Genomic DNA, 23,117 nt, shown 5'->3' with positions numbered 1-23,117 from the left:
TTATCTACTCACATAAACATATCAGTGCACTAGGTAATCACCACCAAACTACAGGAAGAATCAATGGTGAAATTGGTATTACACATCAAAACTTACCACAATCTGACTTTCCATTACGACTTCAAGTCAGAGATCTTATTCCACTATACTTACACACGATTCCACAATTTCCCACATTTGTTTACTAAATAAAGTGCACTATACAAACAAAATACAAGCGAGAACACGCCAATTTTAAGCTTAAGCCAAACATGAACCGCCATGTTCGGAAAACTCAAAAAACAACCAAGTACATTTCAGCCGCCAGAAAATTTAACTAAATGTTGATATTGCCTTTAAATCGCATTCGCAAATTGCATTTGGTCCTAGGGGCAATTAGCACAGGCGAGTTGAGTCAAAAGTCAAACTGTTTAAATCGCTGACCTTGTTCGTCCGCATTTTTTTTTGGCCGGATAATTGACCTCCGTTCGCCTATATATTGTGAATAGAAACTCGACAAATAGATAATTTCTCGCCAAACATATGATTACGGTTTAAAAGCCAACTGTCAAAATTCTCTTTGAAAGGAAATTCCGGACAAACCGTTAATAGCCAAACACAGAGTCCACAGCAGTTTATGAAAGAGAAAACTTTTCTCTTTTGTTTACTACCAACAATAACGATTTGTCCGCAATTTAATTTCAAAGAGAATTTTGACAGTTGGCTTTTAAGCCGTACCCGAACAGTATTACAGCATTTTTTATTGTTACATTACAACGAAAAACAATCCCAAGCAACCAAAAGTTCGTATAAGGGAGCTGCACAAGCTTCTCGTTTTAAGTAATTTTTCAGTACGTTTTATGTTCTAATAGCGGCTTAAGCAACTTTCAAGTTCCATTAAAGCTTAAGCAGCTTGAAAGTTCGCTAAGAACTTTACGTGAACTTTAAAGTGTGCTTTTTAAGTATTATCCGAACTTCTGGTTGCTTGGGAATGTTATCCTGGAAAATTTACAATGGAAATATAATCACATTTGTTGTTTCTACATCCAATTTCATTGTAAACCCGATTCTTACATGGAAAAAGGGAGGTCGTTAAGGGATGTAACAATGAAAAAATTGATCTTTTCCCATACATTCTGAAATCAAAAACATCGATTTACATTGTTTTGCCGTTGTAGATTTTGGATGCATGAAGGACTGCATCATAAGTACATTGATGTTACAACAAAAGTTGTTGTTAACAAATAAAACTGTTGTAAATTCAACGTTTCCACGATCAATTTCGATATTACTTTCTGTTCGGGTAATCATATGTTTGGCGAGATTTTGAGCGGCGATGCCAGATTTACAGACATGTCTGTTTTACAGACTTTTGAAGGTCGCCTACAGACGTAATCGGAAATCTACAGACTTTTAAAAGAGTAATAGTCCCAAGCAACCAGAAGTTCGGATAATACTTAAAAAGCACACTTTAAAGTTCACATAAAGTTCTTAGCGAACTTTCAAGCTGCTTAAGCTTTAATGGAACTTGAAAGCTGCTTAAGCCGATATTAGAACATAAAACGTACTGAAAAATTATTTAAAACCAGAAGCTTATGCAGCTCCCTTATACGAACTTTTGGTTGCTTGGGAGTGTTTAACAAATTTGCACTTGAATAATTTTATCCGAATACTAGTGATTCCTTCACAATAGTTTACAAATTTCAAGCTACTTTTAAAGTAATGACGTAGTGTAAATAAAGTTTAAACAACCATCTACAGACTTTTACAGACATTTTAATTATTCTTCTACAGACATTTCACAAAAACATGTGGCATCGCTGATTTTGAGTCCAAACTATTGGACCTTTGCTCTATACACGCAACCGTAAAATAACCTACAGAATAAGTTCTTTTAACTTAAATTTAGGTACTTTTGAGCTGTGCGTCGCTTTCGCACTTATTAGTGTTGTCAAAAACAAAACGAGAAATTCGACTCAGTCGAGGCAACGATTTCCGGAGTACGATCTCTAAGCACCAGGACTGTTCCACAGTGGAACGTGAGCGACGTGTATCTTTCTTCCTTTTGTTGCTTTTGATGGAATCAGAATTATATTTGTTAAATTTTTGCATACAATATAGAACTTTCATCTCATTGCCTTCTTGCGCTCAACATTGAATAACGGAGACTGTAGGATTATCGTCGTTTTAGAGAACATCCGTTTCGTAAACTCTGCGCGGCTTTGGCTTGAGCAGTCTTTGCAGTTGCAACTGTAGTTCCAATAGAACATCCAGAGTTTTGCCAGCGATTTTTTTTAATTGAGCAATCGCTATTGTGAGAAGTACCACTTATGTGGACTTTGTTTTTGGTGACCAAGTTGAGCTGCCAAGTTGAAAAATTATGTTATTAAAACAATAGGAAAATACGTGATCTCACACTCACATCAATACTAATAACTCGCTGCGGTTTAATTCCATGTTGTGTAAGGAACAGTTCCTTCAGCATAATTTTCGCGTCCAGCTTAAGAGACTCATTCTTCGCCATATAAGCTCAGCTTTCGGTCGTAGTGAAAAAATGCCGACACAAATTAACCATCGCTTAGATCAGGTTCAGCCATGTATCGGCGGTTACCAGCGGCTTCAAGTCCAGCCCAACGGATCAAACTTCTTCCTGGCGGATCTCAGATTAGTATTCGTCTGTAGATTGCACGACTGCCAGACGTCCACGGTTCGACCGATTGAACCTACCAACCGGTACTTGGCTTCTTCGAACAGTTCCTCCATTGTGTACCTCAATTATCGTCGTTGCAGGTTCCTCGTACGAAGAAGAACGAGAACACTTACGATACCGACAACTTTTTTTTTCCAGTGTCTAGGCAGTTGATTTTGTACACATAACATGGTTGCTATATAGCAACTTAAATTAGGTTTTACACCAACCGACATAACCCCACAAAATGACCCGGGTGAACTTCGTTTGACAATTCTCGGTGGTTTGTTTACATGGGAGTTACGTGAGTTCGAGTGAAACAGCTGAGTACCCGTTGCACTCCAACTCACGCAACTGACGAAGTAAACAAACCACCGAGAATTGTCAAACATGAACTTCATTCATCATGAGTTCATTCGTGTCGTCATCTTGTAGAACTCAATTCAATAAACAAAGAAGTGTTGCTGAAAAAATATTTTTTTGTTCGAATCAAGGGGTCACTCAATATACCGGTAACTGGCGATAAATGACTTGAACACTTTTTCTTCACAATATTTTATTAAGTTTCAGGTCGTGTCGTTGGTCGAGGTCTTCCGTGCAGTAAGGTACTTTTAAGTTGTTTGGGGTATACTCAAAATTAGGTAAATTCAACTTAAATTTAAGTAAATTAAACTCAAGGTTGAGTTATTATTTTTGCCGTAGTTAAATGGAAACTACCTTCAACACGGTTTACCTCATTTTACCTTCCTGCACGATACCACGAGATTGAGTCAAAAGTACTGAATTTTAGGTAGTTTTTCGGTGGCGTGTAGATTTTTAACCCAGAGTTTGAGTACCACATTTTTTCCGTGTACACTTTTAATCGACACCACACTTTTCGCACAAGCTTGTCAAACAAAAGAAAGATATTCACTGGCCGTGAACTTTTTACAATCGTGAAAATAAGTAAACTAGTAGAGCAGGAAAAAATAAAATGTGGCAAAATCGTGTTTAATTGATTCCTAGTATTCTGCAGAGCATAAACCGGATTAAAAATAGCAGTCTAAAAATAAGGTATGTACAAAAAGTGATTGCAAAATGTGTGCAAAACTTGTTGCAAAATTTTACTGTATCAAACTGCCTAACGGGTCTGTTCTCAAATTACGTTCTTGTTTCAATGTCGTCAACAAATCATACGAAATACCAAAATATTTCGCATTATTCATGCGCTCTGCATCAAATATTTGACGAAAATGAGTTGCTTTGGTGAAATAGACCACAAACGCAAAAAAATGAATTGAAGATGTCCAACATGTTTTGTAGTGTTAAGCCAACGTTTTAGGAATTCGCGAGTGCTTGGCTCAACAAACTGATACTACTAACGTTTGGTTCTTGTGCTTATTAATCCCGATAGAATTGCCGTTTTTTGTGAACTATTTGTACCTTACCTCAGTCTACGTGACCAATCTAATGTGGTTTATTAGTTATCCATTCATAGTATGTTTTGAGTCTTTTTGGTTGCTAACGTTATATTTAATTTAAAAAAATCTGTAATATGTGGGACCGAGCACAACGACGAAAAACTAGTATATTAATAATCGTATGCAGCATTTTTTCAAATTTGTATTTTGTTTCTTGGTTTCAAGTATGTAGTAATTTAGCAGGCCTTGAATTTTATTTGTCCAACGATTTTTTTTTTCGCTAGCAGAACCTGGACAATCGTAGCAAAATTAGCTAGAAATAATGGATATTCAAAATTCTCCCACGCCTTCGACACAAGAAAATATTCTAGGCTTGGTGGATAGCCTCATAAGAGATGTTCCCGAAGTATGTGATCAACTTGGAAATGCGGGACATCCAACAAATGGAACTTCCGGCACCGTAGACACTACTCGTCAGTCCAGCAAGACGAACAATCGGCGAGTAATGAAACTGAAGCAACAGTTAGCCAAGCAGAATAAATACATCAGTGATTTAAAAAACAAAATACAAACTCTAGCTGGTCTCACGCCCAAATCAATGTCAGATCACGAAGAACTTGCATTTCTCAGAATCAGACTTGACAAAGAGAGTGAGCAATTGAAAACTTTACTGAAAAACGTTATCGAAGAGCAGAAAAAAGACAAAACCCAAACATGGGAGCCAATTCCTCTATGCAGTGATCCTTTCGACGATGTCTGTCGCAATGCTTGGGTGTTGGGTAACGTTTCTACTCCAGGTCAACGATTCTCTTATGATTCCAATCTATCATCGCTGAGCTCCAATGAACAGGTAGACAGCAAGGAAATGAACGAAAGATTTGAAAAGGAGCAACTGAAACGAGATCGAGTCATTGAAATTTTGCAGAATCGAGTAGATGCACTAACTGCAGATGTGATGAAGGTAAAACGAGACAACGATGTTGTACTGAACAAAACACCAAAGCAATCAAAATTTTGTGAAGCGGACATGATGAACAGGTTGCGCTTTTACAAGAATAATACGGATGCTCTGGAGCGTAACTTGAATCAAATGGGTACTGCATTAAATATCATACGTTCAGAACTAGGCACAAATCTTACCGGAGATCTGAATGAACCAATAGGTTTTAGTACTTTTATCGGACAAAGTAATAATAGTACCATGAGAGACGAAGGCACTAAAACGATCATAGGACCAAAACAAGATGATGATCATTATAATACATTACTGAAAGAGCTTTCCAGAAAGTCGAATGAGTGTAAAAAATTAACCGATCGCATGGCGAAGGCTTGCTCGTGTCAGAACACAAATATAGAACAAAGCGAACTGGAGCTGCTGAAAAGACGGTGCTCAGAGTTGATGGATGAGCAAGAAGAGTTTAAAATTCTTATGAAGGAACAATCAGATCAGTTAGAGGAGTACCGCAACAAGTATTTAGAAGCTCAACAAAATGTCGAAGAACAGAAACTTCAATTGGACAAAATGGATGTGGCCAATCGTCGGATAGAAGAGCAGATAAACATTGAAGTACAAAGGATAAAAACCAAATTTCAAGACAAACTACGCCAACTGGCTCCTTTTCCGCAGCTTCTGGAGGCCGAGGAACAACGCGTTAAAGATTTGAAGAAATCGAACGAGAATCTTTTAGAAGAGCTGAAAATGTCTGCCAAAGAAATCAAAGCGCTGGAATATCGTCTGCACAACATTCACGCTTCGCAAAACATTGAACTAGAAAAAGCACATGATCTACTCAAGATCGAAATCGGACAGATCTCCGAATTGCTTAAAGAGTCGGAGAAGAGTAAAGCAAAGCTAGAGGAAAAATTGACAGCTTCGCAAAAGGAACTAGATGAGGTGCGTTCGGAGACGGCTAGAATCATTGCCAGGGCACAAGATCGGGCACAGGAGGATAGAAGAACCGCCCTAGCAAAGCAGCATGCATTGGAAAAAGAACTAGCACAATGTCGTGCTGCCGCCGCAGTTACTATTAGTAATCGCGATGAAGCACTGCGTGAAATGCAAGGTCAAATTGGAGTGCTATCTGCCAGCTTCGATGATGCACAGATTCAAATACACTCACTGCGTAATCAACTCACGTTTATGAGAAATGAACAACATGGACCACGTATCTAAACTGTTACTGTGTAGACGTTACCGTTTGTAGTTATTCGAAATAAATCCTTGTATTATAAGATATGCCTTTGATTTATAAGAAAACATCATGAGCAAATCGTAGTAGTCGTTGTTTTTGTTCACTTTTCTTTTCTAGGTCACTACACCCGCAGGCGGGACAGACAACACGGGAGTAAATCTGATATTCACGTTCTAAACGTAATAGTTCAACATAACGCACTGTAGAAAACATGACAGAATTTATCGATGATCTGGAAAACTGGATGGGTAAGCTTCCGCAGGAACTGAAGAACATCCCGATAATACATCTCGCTATACCTGGTTCGCACGATACGATGTCGTACGGTATCAAAAGAAAAGCCCCGGTGGCTCCAGATGCGGATCCGGTTGTAGGGACATTGAACAAATTCATTCCATGTGTGGTGAAACGTTGGGCCGTAACGCAACGCTATGATATAATTGATCAGCTAAAGAGTGGAGTGCGGTAAGTTGTTTTTGACACTTTATTGTGTGTATTTTGCTATCTACAGAGCGGTAATGATTCGTTTCTTGGACATATCTTGACTGACATCGATTTTGTTCTAATACTAATTTTAATGAAAACTTCCCGACCACTGATTGACTAACTTTGTCATCCAATCCAACACCAATTAGACAATCAATCAGTTTGTGTATGCATCATAATAATAGAAGCAATTTTTATCTATTTCAAGAAATTCTAACAAGATTAATCCATTCCTTTTAAAAATCGTTAAGGACATTCGATTCAGTTTTTACTTTTCACCGGTATGATTTTTTACACTAGGAGTCAGATGATTTTGATCCAAGAGTAATATTTTAAAAAGACGTCCCAGTTGGTGGAGTTGTCATTTATTTAGAAAACTATTCGAAAATGAGCTGCAGGGACATGGTCCTTAAACCCATCCTTTTAATTTTCTTGGAAATGCTTGAAATGTTGTGGAAAAACTTTTTTTTTTTCCTATCAAACGTTCATCGTGTTTGTGTTATTTTAATCCATTTATTCTTGTTAACGGTGCACTTTGTACGTTGATTTTAATACTGTTGAAATAACATATGCCCGAAATGGCGCTGGTCGTTAAGTGGAAAGCGTGACTGCTTTTCTCCCCAGTAAGTCTAAATTCGGTTCTATCACATTCACCCGAATGTCACTCGCCCTTAAATCATTTACCCGAATGACGTTCGCCCAAAAGCTATTTACCCGAATGTCATTAATCAGAATTGACAATTTAACCGAATGCCATAAACCCGAATACACAATACATTTTTTATGCTTAGAGATTTGTAGCTTGTAGACTTTGGATTCTGATGGTCCCTAGACTCTAGTAGCAACACGGCGCGAGCTGCGGGTGGTGGATAGAAGCTAAGGGATACCCTGACGACTTGCAGATTGAATTATGTTTGCTGTCAATTCAACTACATCCAGACCGATGCAGTATGCTATGGTTGTTGGTTCATTACACATAATGGAAATTGTATTTTCAATTTGCACAATGCTGCAAAGCTTAAATGAATTAGCCAAAGCACCACGGTCTCAAGCATTAATCGGTTACGACCGGAAGTCTCTACTCTCGGTCAGTCTAGACTCATGTCTTCAGTTGGACCAATAAAAATGACTCTCATTTTCACTAGACAACCATACACTAAAAATTAATTATCAGATTCGCAGTCGGCGCGCGATCGTTCAAGAATACACGCGAATATGCGAACGAATTTATGAACGCGAAGTTAAATACATGCTAGAATTCAAACGCTCGAGCCTGTCGCCATCACACTATTACGCAATTAGTAAACACCCACGCCAAACCAGACAGATATGCACTTCAGGACCCGAACACCAAAACTCACACCTTCCACGCACACACCACCACAAGACTCACAATTGGATTCATACCAATGTCGCTTCAGAATCTTCATCGCGACGAAGCACGGTGAATATGAATCACCTGCATTCGTCCTACATCGTTCTTCGCTGTTATATTCAACTTGCTGTTGATATTCATCCACGAATGAAGCCGACTGCCAATCCGTGTTTATCCGAATGCCTTATCCATACGTTCTTGCCTTGCTACTCATCGAACGACCGAATGAACTGCACGAGGAAGCTATGAAGTGAATGACGAATAAACGAATCAGCAAACCATTCCTCACCATAGCGATGATCGCTTACAACTATTGGCGAAGATGACTTCAATTTTATCTTCGCAGAATGATGGCTCGCGAAGAAATATATTTTTATTCTGATGCGTTGTACTGTTCGGATCAAGCCAATGCGCTACTGGTTCTTCAGTACAAAACTATGGGTTAAATTAACAGCCGAATCAAGGCAATATTTGTTAAATATAATACAATCTTAATAGAAGCCTTGTGTGTCAAGTATTCAAAGGAGATTGAACCCATGTTTGGTAATAAAACTCGGAATAAGCAAAACAAAATTCTTTTGGATGAAGTTTTGATTTTAATCTGCACATGGTGTTATATCACAATAATTTAACCTATTGCGCATGTTTTGCTAATATCACGACGAAATCGCTTAATCAGCACGGTTGTTTAAAAATAAATTAGCTGTAGAATGAACAGTGTGTTGTGGGTGTAATACAAATATTACTTCTTGTTCCCCCATCGGGAAAGACTTGGCATAAAAAACGTGCTGTAATTATTTTACTCCATATTGTCGAGATCCTTAGATGCCAACAAAAAATATAAAATTGTTGAATTTCGATTTTTTAATGCATTCCCTTCTAGGGATTAGCTATAATGATTACATTGCATGTGCACATCTCACGAATTCAACCATGACTGCTAACTTTGTTAACTAGTGCTATAAAGATAGATTGATGTTTAAGGTGAGATTTTTTGTGACGTGGTTAACATTAACAGTAGGTACCACAGTTTGATAAAAAATATATCATTTAACGCAAATTTATTAATTAGGGGTCATACACTAATTACGTAAGGACATATGGGGGGAGTGGGTGTTTCAAAATATCTTACCAATTCTCACCTGGGGGAGGGAAGGTTTGTCCTTTCTTAAGTAATATCATAAAACATGCATGAAAAATGAAATCGATAAGAAAAATATTCTTCTCATAAGAAAAGAAACTATTTCTTATTTGTGCCATGAACATTTTATATATCAAACAAAATGAGCACATACTGTACATCATGGTCATGGAAACGCAGACCTCAAATTGAAGTGTTTTGCAGCGACAGAATTTCTTGACTCTTGGTGGTACATTGTTCTGATCGGGAACTGGAGTCACAATCTGCTTTACAAGTTAAGAAGTGTTGAGACCCTTCGTGTTGTTAGGCCAACATCTTTCTTTTCAAACTTTCGCTTCAAACCCGCAAGGTATATGAAAAATATGAAAGGTATATGAAAAATAAACAACTTGATCAAATTTAGTAACTCAAGCTTCAAGATAATCAACACATTTCTGGTCAAAATTAGTCGATTCAAAAAGAAGCATTTCGCGGAACGCATTTTCACGCTAGACATTTTGAATTTATTTATGAAACTGTTATGAACACTTTTTCATTAAAAATATTTCTGTTTAATATTCCAGTAGCACTGATTATGGCAAGCAAAGCTTATTTCCGTTCAACTTTATAGTATGTCAAGACTTGTAGAACACTTGAGCGATATTGGAAAATATTGATATTTTTAACGTCCATTTCTCATATTATTTAGGCGCTTCTCCACAAAAGAAATTTTGAAGTTTTCGAACAATACTTTTGCCTTAAAAAATCTGGCCTAGAGGATTGATATGTCTTGACATATTGATTCCCTAGACTCTAGTTTGTTCCGTGAAAAAATTATGAACACTTTTTATATAGTATTTTGAATGAATATTGCAACATTTAAAAAAATTGCTTTGGCATTTTCAGGCCATTTTTTTTCTAAAAAGTCGTATATTCTTTATGGAAAAAAACAGTCAGGCACTTTATTTGAAGATGACGAAGTTCTTATAACTTTCAAATGAAAATAGTTTAGTGGTTGGTGTCCTTAAACATCTCATGCGCTCTAAAATATGTTTAATATGTCCAGAGATTACATTTATGTTAAATAATAATTACTAAATTTATCTATAAACGGTTTTAAAGTGTCACAGCACTGTAGAATAAAAAAAAGTCGATTTTCAATTTATTAGTCAAAAATGGCTTTAGAATGTTAAAAATCATATCCCAAAACATGGAAGACGAAAACAATACATAAATATTCAAATTTTCAATTCTACTGCAATGCCTCTTATGTATATCTCGTGTGTACCAGTTTATGTTTATGTTTATTACCTTCACCAACAAGCCCCTTGGCCCCAATGGTGGTTGCTTAAACTAATTACATTTTAAAATTGACAACATTTTCGCTTTTATAGCATTCCGCGTCCGGTTGAAGTCAAAGGCCGTCGCCACACTGTTAAAAATTCGTTGGAGTCCGGTTACAGCGCTCTGGCAACCATAGTTGGTTCTCCTGAACGGAACTCGCAGAAGGGAGTTATTACGTAGAGCTCGAACGCGGGCTTGAAGATCCAGACGTCCGAGGATTGTAGGGCAATCCACTCTGGCAGAGAGTAAGTCCGAGACGAACAGGGCTCGAGAGCAGTCCCTCCGAATGCTGAGTGCAGGGCCTAAAATTCTCATACCCATTCAATGAACGATGAAATTCACGGAATTCACCTTCGTCTTTTCGCTGCCTCCTTCGTCACTAAATTCACACAAAACAAAACAATAAAAACAACGCCCCTTCATATTTCGATTCTGTGGAAGCGAGTAGCAGAAGTAGTGACTTTCGTTTTCCTATGACAATACGAAAATTCAATCTCGTTTTAATTTCAAATCAGTAATTTTGATTTTTATTTTAATTTTCATTAAATGAAATTATAGCCATGTGCATCATAAAATGCAACTAGAACGCCGCAAACACAGGAAATATGCACACCAATAGTGCTTCAGTCGTCCAATATCATCGCTAGCTTGTAATGCTCCCAAATAGAACAACGACAAATAAATATCGTTACTAGTTTCTATTCGTTTGGCCAGCGCTATGTGGAATATCGAAGAGACTAATGTCGTTCTCAATTTCGAAGCGAAAACGAATGTATGGAGGAAATAATGAAATTGAATTTACCCACATGCTTTGTCGTAGGCCGTTGTCTCATTTTCGGTTTCGTAATGTTCTAGTGGTTTAGAAAGTAGCATCGCTCGCTCGTCATTTTCGTCAGATTTTGGTAAACGAAAAAAACATTTTTCGACTCTGGCTGAGTGTATCGAGGTGTATAAGCTGGCAACGGTTTTCATAGCTCGGCAGCTGAAATCTGTTTCGCCATGGGAGATGACGATGGGCGAAGCGTATGAACCTGCGTTGGACAGCCTCGATTCTGTCAATCCCATTCTGGTAGTACGGATTCCAAACAGCTGAACAATATTCTAACGTTGAGCGGACCAACGCGCAGTAAAGCGATTTAAGACAATATACGTCCCTGAAGTTTTTCGCTATTCGGAAGATGAACCCAAGCTGTCGTGATGCCTTATCCACGATGTATGACGTATGTGGTTTGAATGTTAATGCCGAATCCATGATGACTCCGAGATCTTTGATGTGAGAGTGTCTTGGAATGCTCGAGCCGAAGAAATGGTAGTTAAACTGAGTCGGTTGGCGTTTCCGCGTGAACGTAACGATTGAGCATTTGCTCGGGTTTAAAACCATTCTGTTTTGATCACACCACGTGCTAAAGCTGTCCAGATCCCTCTGAAGAAGCTCGGCATCGGTTTTATCCCGTATTTGTTGAAAAATTTTCATGTCGTCGGCGAAAGAAAGGCGGGGTCCTTGTAATGTGAAATTGACATCATTAAAGTAGAGGAGGAATATTACTGGACCGAGATGGCTTCCTTGTGGTATGCCGGATGTAGCGAAGAATGGTGCAGATAGACAGTCTTTAATGCTGATTTGGAGTTGCCTTCCATCGAGGTAGGAACGAAACCAGCGCAGAAGTTGTCCATGAATGCCGAGTTTGTCCAGCTTCGCTATTGCGATATCATGGTTGATTTTGTCGAAGGCCGCAGATAGATCCATATAAATAGCATCGGTTTGCAATCCGTCAGCGAATCCATCCATTACATATGTTGTGAACGAGAGCAGGTATGTCGTTGTCGATCGTTTAGGCATGAAACCGTGTTGGTCATCTGCAATGTAGTGTTTGCAGTGAAAGAAAATAGGATCTAACACAACCAGCTCGAACAGTTTTGATACAGCACATAAACACGAGATTCCCCGATAATTGTCAATGTTCGATTTGTTTCCTTTTTTATGAACTGGAAACATGTGCGCTGCTTTCCAGCAGAAAGGGAATGTACCAGTAGTGAGTGATAGCTCGAAGACTCGCCGAAGTGGTTCAAGAAGCCCGCTGATGCACTTTTTGACAAAAATCGAGGGAACACCATCTGGACCTGGGGAACAAGATGCTTTCAGTTTGGCATTTGCTGCAAGAATGGCAGCATTATCGACACAAATTCGGTTGATGGTTCGTCCTAGAGAAGGAGTTAAATTAGCGGCGGCAGCGACTTGTTGTGGTGGCAAGCGCTCGTTGGAAAAAACGCTTGAAAATTTGTCGGAGAACAGTTGGCAAATTTCCTTAGTGTCGGTGCCTAAAACTCCATTAAACGACATACAAGATGGCAAACCGGATTCCTTTCGCTGCTCGTTAACATACTTCCAGAACGACTTGGGCTTGGATTTCAGTTGACGCTCGACGTTTCGCTGGTGTCTAAAAAAGGCGCGTCTGCTTTGTTGTTTGTATTCGTGGTTGAGTTGAAAGTAGTGATTTCGTAATGCAAGTGTCTTATGCTTCGAGAATTTTTTAAATGCAGCTCGTTTGGCAGATTTTAAACGTCTTAGGACGGTTGATTGCCAGGGAGGGTGTTCATCGGTACTAATTGTTCGTTTTGGTACATGGCGGTCGATAAGGTAGTTAAGAATACTAGAAAACGTCATCGCTGCTTCGTTCGCGTCGTCATTGTTAATATTTTCGTCCCAGTTTATATCCAACAGCGTGCTAACGATGCTGTCGTAGTCAGCGTTTTTAAAATCGTAGACGATAGAGCTTGATAGTCTTCAAAATTCACTCCTAAGTTACCAGCGAATACAAGATGTAGTGGGGGATGATGACGCACCTGCTTGACTAAAGGAGTCGGTGCAGTGCAGCAGTACGGAGCGCAGTCCCGGGCACTTACAAAGCAGAGGTCCAATGTACGTCCATTTTCGTTGGTGACATTATTAATTTGCCGAAGAGTTGCGCTGCTGTAGTTGTCCAAAATACAACTGGCATTGTTAATAAGCGCAGATTTTTCGATATCCAATCGTAGAAAACCATTACTTGCTTGGCACCACGTCAAGCCAGGTAAGTTGAAGTCGCCCAGTATAACGATATCATCAGACGGGGCGGCGATCGAGGCGATAAAAGAAACGGAGGAAAGATGTACATCGATCAGGCTGGAATCACGAATTCTGTCAGGTGGAAAATACACAACACACAGGAACAGATTGCGATCGGCAAGTTTCACTGATATCCACACTTGCTCGGAGCTCGCCCACCGGTCATCGTTGATCACTCGGGCTTTTATACCACGCCGAACGGCGATATGTACTGTAAACCTTAACCGCGTTTTTTATGAAGCCACTTTTTTGAGCCGGCCGCAAATGTAACTCGAACAAATGATTTTTGAATGCTTGGAAATTTTCACAGTATATTCAAAATTGATTTCTCCAGCGACGTACGTAGGATTTTTTTTATTGCTTAGCTTTTTAAATTAATGTTGTGTCGATTTTCATGACATGTTTGGCGTGCTCTACAGTGGTGTAGCCCCTTAATAGAATATATCCAAATTTTATTTCTTGATGTCATGTCAAGTGAGATATACATATACAGCATTTTTTCTGTAATGCTTTGTTGTACAACTTTATTGAAAACATGCTAGATTTTGCTGAAATTAAATCCATATTAGCTGCTATTTAAGCTAAAGAATAGTCTTTCATGGTACAAAATTTTATGTTTACAAGCAACAACTGAAGTTCTATAGCACGCTACAAGTGCAATTCAAATGTTATGAGTGGCTATAAAAGTACGATGAAAGCTCAATTGATACTAGGATATAAGACTAACCGGTTCAGTTTTGGCAAACAGTTTAATATTTGCTAAGTTTGGTTGAAATCGGAATGCATCGATTTGTCAAAAACTTGTGGCTTGATTATACTTCTATAGATATAGAAATTATATTATATAAGAGTATTTCGTCTTACGGTTGCTATTTGTGCCAAATGGTCCTAAGAAAATGATTAAATGTAGATTCAAGGAAACTATCACCCAGTGTTTCATCATTAGAAAAAAAAGTTATTTGAAGTACCAATAGTCTACTATGTAGATTCATAATTGTGTTGATTCGGTTTTCGCCCGCGAGACATCCGCAGATTTCCAAATGTAATTGATTTGTTTTGCTTTGCTTACGCAGCTTCCCGTTTCAAATCTGATAAAAAACATCAGCAAATAATCATTATGTACTACTAATTGTTGTTTATAGCAAAAGTCATCGTATTCCGAACATAGCAAGCATTTCTGCACCACTTCAGTCATGAAGCTCTGACCCTTCCATCAATGAACAAGAAATTTGTTTTTCTTGGTCGCAATGCAGGAGGAATGAAGAACGAAGAATCTTTAGCGAAGAATGGCTAGTGGCGATTATCACCTAAGCCATTCATGTGCCGATCCGAACGATGCGTGAAGATGAACATTGCATGAATGGCTAAATTCAACAAACAACGATGCGAACAAGCAGCGAACGGCAGACATCAGATTCGGATTTTTTGTTTGTTTGTATTATTCATTTTCGCTGATTCTGTGCTTCCGTGTGACGAACGGCGCAGCGTTATTCGAGGCATGGGTGAATGACACGACGAATATCGCATCGATGATGAACGAATGAACTAGTTCGGCGAAGAATATTTCCAACATTGATTCATACATACAAAGTCACAAGCAATAATAACAAGTATTCGTCTGGCAACCGGAAGAAGTGCATCTCAAACGCAGAACTTATCATTTCAATGATAGCCTTGGATCTGCGTTCTCTGTGTTCACGGCACCATAGTTTCGTCCATCAAGTTATGATGGGATGTATGAAACCCGCTAGCCACCACCCTCGGCTCTAGCTACCCATAAAAGGATAAAAAAATCGATGCTGTTTATAAGATCATTCACTATTGTTTCAATTACAACAATAGAAAAAGAATACTACACAATACTAGTGTTCAACAAGCAAGCAGGCTTCTTCTTTTTTAAATTCAATTCGTTTATTTGATAAGGCAAGTTTGCGTTTGCTTGAAGGTGCCATTTTTGTTTTGTTTTACATGTTAAATTACTTAAAACTAGGGGATCACATATTGATTTTTTGGAAATGAATCTAAGGAGATTTTATAGCTATCTTATACATATACACAAGGGGGTAATATCATTTTCGGTCATTTAGCTTTTATGGCAATATGCTTTGACATGTTTAGCAGGGAGATTGTTGGAGCAAATAATTTTTAACTATGGGGGACAATTTTACAACTATCTTAAAACTAGGAATAACTAGAATGCGTGATTGAATTTTGTAAAGATTCGGGGAGATTAATTAGAGTTATTTTTATATGGTAGTAGAGTTGGGTATTTTCAACGAGATTACTGCCGCTTTCAGCATAACAGTCCCATCTGCATTATTGTCGATTTCGATTTTTTTAGTTTAAAGGTTAAGATTTGTTCTAAAATTTAAGAAAAATTAATAAAATTAAGTGGTTTGTTAGAACCAATCACAAACAAAATATCAAGTCGTAATGTCCCATCGTACAAATTGCGGCATAACAGTCCCACTGGCTAATCAATACAAAATTAATGTAAAAAATTTTTGCTATTCACGTAATTATTTTTTTTTTTTCGTTATTTCATTTAGTAAAATTGAATAGTAGCAACATAATTTTATATTATATTTCGAAGAAATTAATAGAATAGTTAGAAAACAAAGGAAAAATTATTTCTGTGTTGTTTCAACATGTGGAAGATTGTTCCAGAATTGTTTTTTTGCTCTCTTCAATAACTGGTAAAATTGTACTCAGTAGTGCATTCTTTCGGATTCCGCGCATTCTTTCAGATCTATTCCGCGCGGTGCGTTCAGTGACTTGAGAAAGTTTTCCAAATGAATGTTGCTACCAGTTATTATTTTCAGCTGCTTTTTTGAAAACGGAATGCAATGTTTTAAGTGGTAGTTTGTATCAACCGAGCTGCTATAACTAAACTGATAGCTTCCTTTTTTCAGAACTACTTGTCGGTGTATGGGCGTGGATGAAGTTGATTCAGTGTATACTGAGAAGCAACTAGCGTTGTTTGGAAAAAATGTTCGTGTGCAATATCGAGAACTTCAACATTTTTCTTTGCCTCTCCTATTACAGTTTTAAAATCCGAATATGTTAGTATCGGACCACCTGTATTGTTTCGCATTCGTTTCTCTACTGCGGCATGAAAGCTGTCGGCTGACATGAATGTGTGCCCAGATTCACTAACTTCAGAACTAATCCCTTCACTTGAACTGAATCCGAGTTCAATAGAAGAATTAGATGAAGAAATTGATTCCAGTTTTTGTTCTGTCCGGAACAATTGTCTAACCAGAGCGTAATTTTAATCGAATCGCCATATCTTTTTATTACACGATGGAAGCAACTGGTTATATCGTCAGCGGACCGTCCACTGACTGATTCTTCCCAAAGGCATGCCACTACAGGATATGTTCGGGTGTACTTTCCGACAGGAGCAAAGGTTTCGTTGAATGCCAGCAACCGCTGAGAAAAAACCACGCTTTAAGCCTTTCTAGTCGGGGAAGCTGAATAACCTACAAATAAACGCAGATAAAAATTGTATGGATTTTTAAATCACTTCTTACTTTCTGAAGGACGACAGCCAGCACATGTCCGGGCTGGACTTCATCGCCGTCGTCTTGATAAGCAGCACGAGATAGCTTTGCAAATCGCCTATGCTGCGAAAATTTGCAGCATGTTGAACAAGATACGTTCTGTGTCGATTCTTCGATTGGATGACCAGAATCTTTACAGTGTTCGGTTGCCGCAACGCAAGTTTCACACTGTTCATGCCCCAGTTTCACAAACGAAATGTTCATTGCTTTTATTTGCCGAGAATATGTCATGTAACTCACTTCAAAATCATGCGTGTCCTGAAAACTCTGATGCATGGATTTTTCAGCGAGAACCGATAGCAAATAAAGTCGATTTGGGGCATGTTCACGTCGGTAGTGCGATATGTTTGAATATGGGCTCTCTTCGTAGAACTTCGTCTATACTTCCCACGTTTCGATTTTCTCACTGCGCTGTCTCCATCATAAATCAAATATCGAAAAATGACATTGCTGTAAATCATGAGTTCAAATAGAAAGAAGCTTTAAATGTAAATTCAAGTTAATAGTAGTTTAAGCATTATCTATAATTTACCCGCAATCTTCCGAATATCCGAGTGTGTTTAGAAAAAACTTTCGGCAGGCAGCCACGTTTTCGCCATTCGACATTTGTATATTGAAAACGTAATGATACTTTTTAGCGGGATTATCAACAACATACCGGTTCCTTGTTCGCCTTGTAACAGGAATACGCTGGACTCTTTCGCGAATAATCGCGCTCTGACCCGAGGCGACTTGTTTCCAGAATATTTTGTGGGCAATCACTCTTTCGATCCTCTTTCGACACGTTTTCCCAGCACATTTTCCGGCAATCGCAATTAAGTAGCTTTACGTGATGGGCTGCTCGGCGTTTTTTGCATTGAGTTTCTTTTTAATTCTTTCGAGGTTATTTTTCCCCCGAAGAAACTTCCATCGGAGTCAACCGGATCCTCTGAATCAGAAGATGGTTCGATATGTTGATGATTAGATGAAAATTGTAATTGATTCCGATTTTGTGTGAAACGTTCACATACTCCATCGACTGAATTAAAACCAAGAAAATCTTCATCCGAACTTAGCTCACTGCCATACAACTGTAACAAATCTAGTGCTGACATAGTGTATTCAATATATACCACAAAAAAATTCAAAAGAAGTTATGGTGCGTACTGTTAAAATGTGTAAACAATGCACTCTATTATGACGTTTCCGAAGCCATAGCACATAGACAATGAGACTGTTATGCGTATAATCAGCAGACTATGCTAATGAATTGCAGTATAAGAGTCTCACACTCATTTTTCATTAAATATACGTGTGTTTTTTTAACTCTTTTATATACGTTATAAGAGTTTAGTGCTAGGTGCATAGAATGCGTTGAAAAAATCTATGGATTTCTGCTGATTCAAGAAGAGTCAAACGAAAACAGTGAATAATTTCAAATGCGTTTTGCTTGGTTTAATGATTTTGCAAATGGGACTGTTATGCTGAAACTGGAGATTATGTAATATAATAGTTAAAACTGGTTGTACTTCATTTCCCGGAGTACCATTCCCCGGAATACCACTCCCGGAAAACTATTTCTCGGTGTAAGCACCGCAGGGCATATTGGGCATACCTGTCGTAGCACTACCTTGGGCCAACGCTTAGTCGATCGCTGGACAAAAACATAGCTGTCAAAGGGTAGCATAGAGAAGGAAGAAAAAAGGTAAACAAGAAAAAGTGAGTCGAGAGGATTAAAGTTATTTGCAAGTGAAAATTACTAATAATTTCAGTGGATTGAAACAGTTTATTGGCAGTGCATTAAAGTTACATTGTAAGTAAACAATTCGAATGTAATTGAAGATCTATCTAACTATCGCGGCAAATTAGGCCCTACAGGTGAATTACATTCAGCCGCGTGTAATTCGTCAGTGCCTGAAAGGAAATACCGTAGGATTGGTGTAGATTGAGCCCGTTATCTGTGAGTAAAAAAGTAAACAAAACAGGAAAATTAAGCTGTTAACTTATATTACTGATTTGAACATAGGAGTCGGTGTCGTAAGTCGAGGAAGGTTGAGACATCAGGATTAATTTGGAGAGAAACTATTCATGTAAGCTGAATTCATTTGTATACCACTATAAATAGATATAACAAGAATAATAATTACAGTTTTAAGCTGCGCGAATACGGCTGCTATAAAAAAGGTTTGTGATTAATCCGAACAAACTTAAAAATGAATAAAGCTGTTTTTAACCTAAACGACACCGAGGTAACTGGCTACAACTGTGCGGTCTGCAACCGGCCGGATCATGCCGAGGATGAAATGGTCGCCTGCGACTGTTGCCGAAGATGGTTTCACTTTGGATGTGCCGAAGTTGGAAGCGAGGTAGGTGATATTTCTTGGAGCTGTCCAGAATGCAAAAGCAAGCCGAATGATGGAAATGCGGAAGACAGTGGCAAACTTGTGCCAGCCGCAGATAACGATAAAGCAGGAAGCGGGGGAACGTATAAACCAGTCGTTAATCCTGCTACAGTTCCGGATGAGGTTTTGCAGAGTTTACCCGAGAAAACAGGCACATTATCGTTCCAGGAGTTAGAGCTGCAGAAGATAGAGGCATCTCGTAAAAGGCAGGAAGAACAAATGGAGGTGGAAAGGGTCTTATATAAGCGACGGCTGGAAGTACAACGAGAGCTGTTTGAAAAGAGACAGCAGATCGAGCGTGAAAAGCGGCGGATGGAACTCGAGTTCGAAAGGCAGAGTCTGCAAATGGCGATTGCAGAAGAAGAAGAGCATCATAAGCAGCAACAGCAGATTAGAGCCGAACTGACTCGCAAGTTAGAACAGCTGCGAATGAGGCGGGTAGCAAATTCACCGGAAGGGATTCAAGCCATATGCGAATTAGAGAAGCCTGGAGAGGCCTTTGATGCAAAAGCAACCACGAATGACGAAAATCACCCGGGTAACAAACAGCTGGGTGATATTCGGGGAGCGTACCACAAACATTCGACCCCAAAGCAACCCGGGCAACGTCCACCGTTGCAAATAAGTCATTCGAAGGAATCGGAACCTACTGAACGTCAGGGGACACTGAATACAAAGCAAAACACGCCAGCACAATCTGTAGGAAGCCATTCAAATCTCGATGATGTTTCGGAGTCAGAAGCGGAGAGCGAGTGCTCCATACGATCACGATCACAGCGAGACACTCGCCGGGAAAGGGGCCCAACGAGAGCCCAGTTGTCGGCCAGGCAGTTTTTAGCCAAGAAGCTTCCTACATTTACCGGGCGGCCAGAAGATTGGCCGATGTTTATCTCAAGTTTCGAGACAGCAAACCAAGCTTGTGGGTTCTCTAACGTCGAAAACCTTGGACGGTTGCAAGAGAGCTTGAAAGGTCAAGCATTAGAAGCAGTCCGAAGTCGCCTGCTATGGCCAGATGCCGTGCCTCAGATCATCGAATCTCTTCGGATGCTGTACGGACGGCCCGAGCAATTATTGAATATGCTGTTGGTCAAAGTTCGGAAGGCGGAACCACCCAAGGCCGATCGTTTGGCGACCTACATTGGTTTCGGTATGACGGTGCAGCAACTCGTCGATCATTTGGAAGCAAGTGATCTAAAAGACCACTTGGTAAACCCTATGCTGATCCAAGAGTTGGTAGAAAAACTACCAGCTAGTACAAAAATGGAGTGGGTGCGCTACAAACGAAGGAAGCACCGCGTAACTCTTCGAACATTATCCGATTTTCTGTCGGAGATTGTGAGGGATGCCAGCGAGGCCACGTTGTACTGCGGAGGATATTCGCAACTTGAAAGTAACCCAAGAAGCGGGAAGGGTAAACTGAAAGAGCGCGAAGAATTCTTAAATGCTCATTGCGCATCCGAAACTGATAATCGGCGCGAGGTAGAAGGAAAGAAGCCGTGCAAAATCTGCTCTCGGTCAGATCACCGCATCCGTAACTGCCCCGAATTTCGTAAATTGAATCTGGCGATGCGCTGGGAGGCGGTACGAAAATGGAGTCTGTGTAAAAATTGTTTGAATGATCACGGAGATTCTCTTTGCAAACTCAGTTTTCGTTGCAATGTCGGCAGCTGCAGTGAATCGCACAATCCGCTTCTACACCCGGAAGAAGCTTACGCTGATTGCAATGTGCATCGATTCCAGCAGAAATCGGTGATCTTTCGCACGGTCCCAGTAACACTCTACAATGGGAAGTATGCGATAAATACGATAGCTTTCCTCGACGAAGGTTCCTCATACACGCTGGTTGAGAATGTTTTGACGAAACTGTTGAAGACGAAAGGTGTTGTTCAACCGCTTCGTGTAACATGGACGGCAGGCGTTTCTCGGGTGGAAAAAGACTCACAGAGGTTGAATTTGTCGATTTCAGCTCGAGGTTCCACTCAGCGCTTCCAGATTCAGGACGCACACACTGTAGAGGAGCTGAAATTGCCGAAACAGACGCTGGATTTGAAAGAAGTTGCAAATCAGTATGTGCATCTTCGAGACTTGCCAGTACCGGATAGTAAACACAGCGTTCCTCGAATATTAATTGGGTTAAAAGACCTTCACCTGTACACTCCACTCGAGACTCGAGTTGGACGCCCCGATGAGCCCATAGCGGTCAAATCGAAGCTAGGTTGGACGGTATATGGTCCGATACGGAGCGCCGATTTGAAAGAAGAGTTTGTTGGTCATCATTCTTGTGGCGGCGTTTCCAATCAAGAGTTGCACGACTTACTGAAAGAGCATTATGCGTTGGAAGAGGCAGGAGTTACTGCAGCACTACTGCCGGAATCGTCCGAAGACCGGAGAGCGAGAGAAATTTTGGATAGCACAACGGTTAGGATCGGTGATCGCTTTGAGACGGGGTTGTTGTGGAAAGTGGACGAACCCAGTTTTCCAGACAGCTATGCCATGGCCCTGAGACGGATGAAGGGACTTGAAAAGCGACTTCTAAAAGACGAAATTCTGTACAACAGGGTGCGAAGCACAATAGCTGATTATCTGACGAAAGGATATGCTCATAAAGCGACGTTCCAAGAATTGCATGAACATCCAGCCTCCAAGGTGTGGTATTTGCCATTAAACATCGTGATAAACCCCAGGAAGCCGGAGAAACTCCGTCTAGTGTGGGATGCAGCAGCAGCTGTTGGTGGAGTCTCGTTAAATTCCCAGTTGCTTACCGGACCAGACATGCTGACATCTCTACCATCCGTTATTTGTCGTTTTCGGGAACGAGAGGTCGGGTTCGGAGGTGATATAAAAGAAATGTATCACCAACTGCGCATCAGAAAAGAGGACCAGCAAGCTCAGCGATTCTTGTTTAGAAATGATCCTTGTGCGCGTCCTGAGGTATATGTTATGAATGTTGCTACATTTGGATCAACCTGTTCCCCATGTTCCGCTCAATTTGTGAAAAACAAGAACGCAGACGAATTCTTCTCACAGTATCCAGAGGCGTCGAGGGCCATAGTAGACAACCACTATGTCGATGACTATTTTGACAGCACTGACACTGTGGGAGAAGCGATAAAACGAGCCAAAGACGTTCGTTATATTCACTCTCGAGGCGGCTTCGACATCCGAAATTGGGTGGCTAGTTCAAATGACGTCTTACGGGCGCTAGGTGAAGCAAAGACGGAACAGCAAGTTCATTTCCATCAAGACAAACATACGGGGACTGAGCGAGTTCTAGGTATTGTATGGAATCCGAAGAGCGACGAGCTTTGTTTTTCTACGAGGTTGCGTGACGAACTGATACCTTTCATAAGTGGTGAACGATGGCCAACTAAAAGAGCGGTACTGAGTTGCGTGATGAGCTTTTTCGATCCGCTAGGCCTGCTCGCTCCATTCACCATCTACGGAAAGATGCTGATCCAGGACCTCTGGCGAAGAGGCTGCGA

At 39.9% G+C, this 23,117-nt stretch overlaps 2 protein-coding genes across 2 annotated transcripts in view; both read left to right on the top strand.

The window, feature by feature from the left end:
* Window positions 1–3,554: 3,554 nt before the first annotated feature.
* Window positions 3,555–23,117, top strand: part of LOC131682670 (PI-PLC X domain-containing protein 2) — a 38,807-nt gene continuing 19,244 nt past the window's right edge. The window contains exons 1-2 of the mRNA XM_058964332.1: window positions 3,555–3,721; window positions 6,378–6,725. Of these exons, the coding sequence (XP_058820315.1) occupies window positions 6,472–6,725 (254 nt within the window). The 5' untranslated portion in view covers window positions 3,555–3,721; window positions 6,378–6,471. The remainder of the gene's footprint in view (window positions 3,722–6,377; window positions 6,726–23,117) is intronic.
* LOC131682667 (myosin-10) lies at window positions 3,968–6,282 on the top strand. The gene is made up of 2 exons (XM_058964330.1): window positions 3,968–4,292; window positions 4,356–6,282. The coding sequence occupies exon 2, from the start codon at window positions 4,391–4,393 to the stop codon at window positions 6,239–6,241; it is 1,851 nt and encodes a 616-aa protein (XP_058820313.1). The 5' UTR covers window positions 3,968–4,292; window positions 4,356–4,390; the 3' UTR covers window positions 6,242–6,282.

The sequence above is a fragment of the Topomyia yanbarensis genome, chromosome 2 (assembly GCF_030247195.1).
Source record: "Topomyia yanbarensis strain Yona2022 chromosome 2, ASM3024719v1, whole genome shotgun sequence".
NCBI classification, from domain to species: Eukaryota; Metazoa; Arthropoda; class Insecta; order Diptera; family Culicidae; genus Topomyia; species Topomyia yanbarensis.
This window is presented reverse-complemented; position numbering and strand designations above follow the sequence as displayed.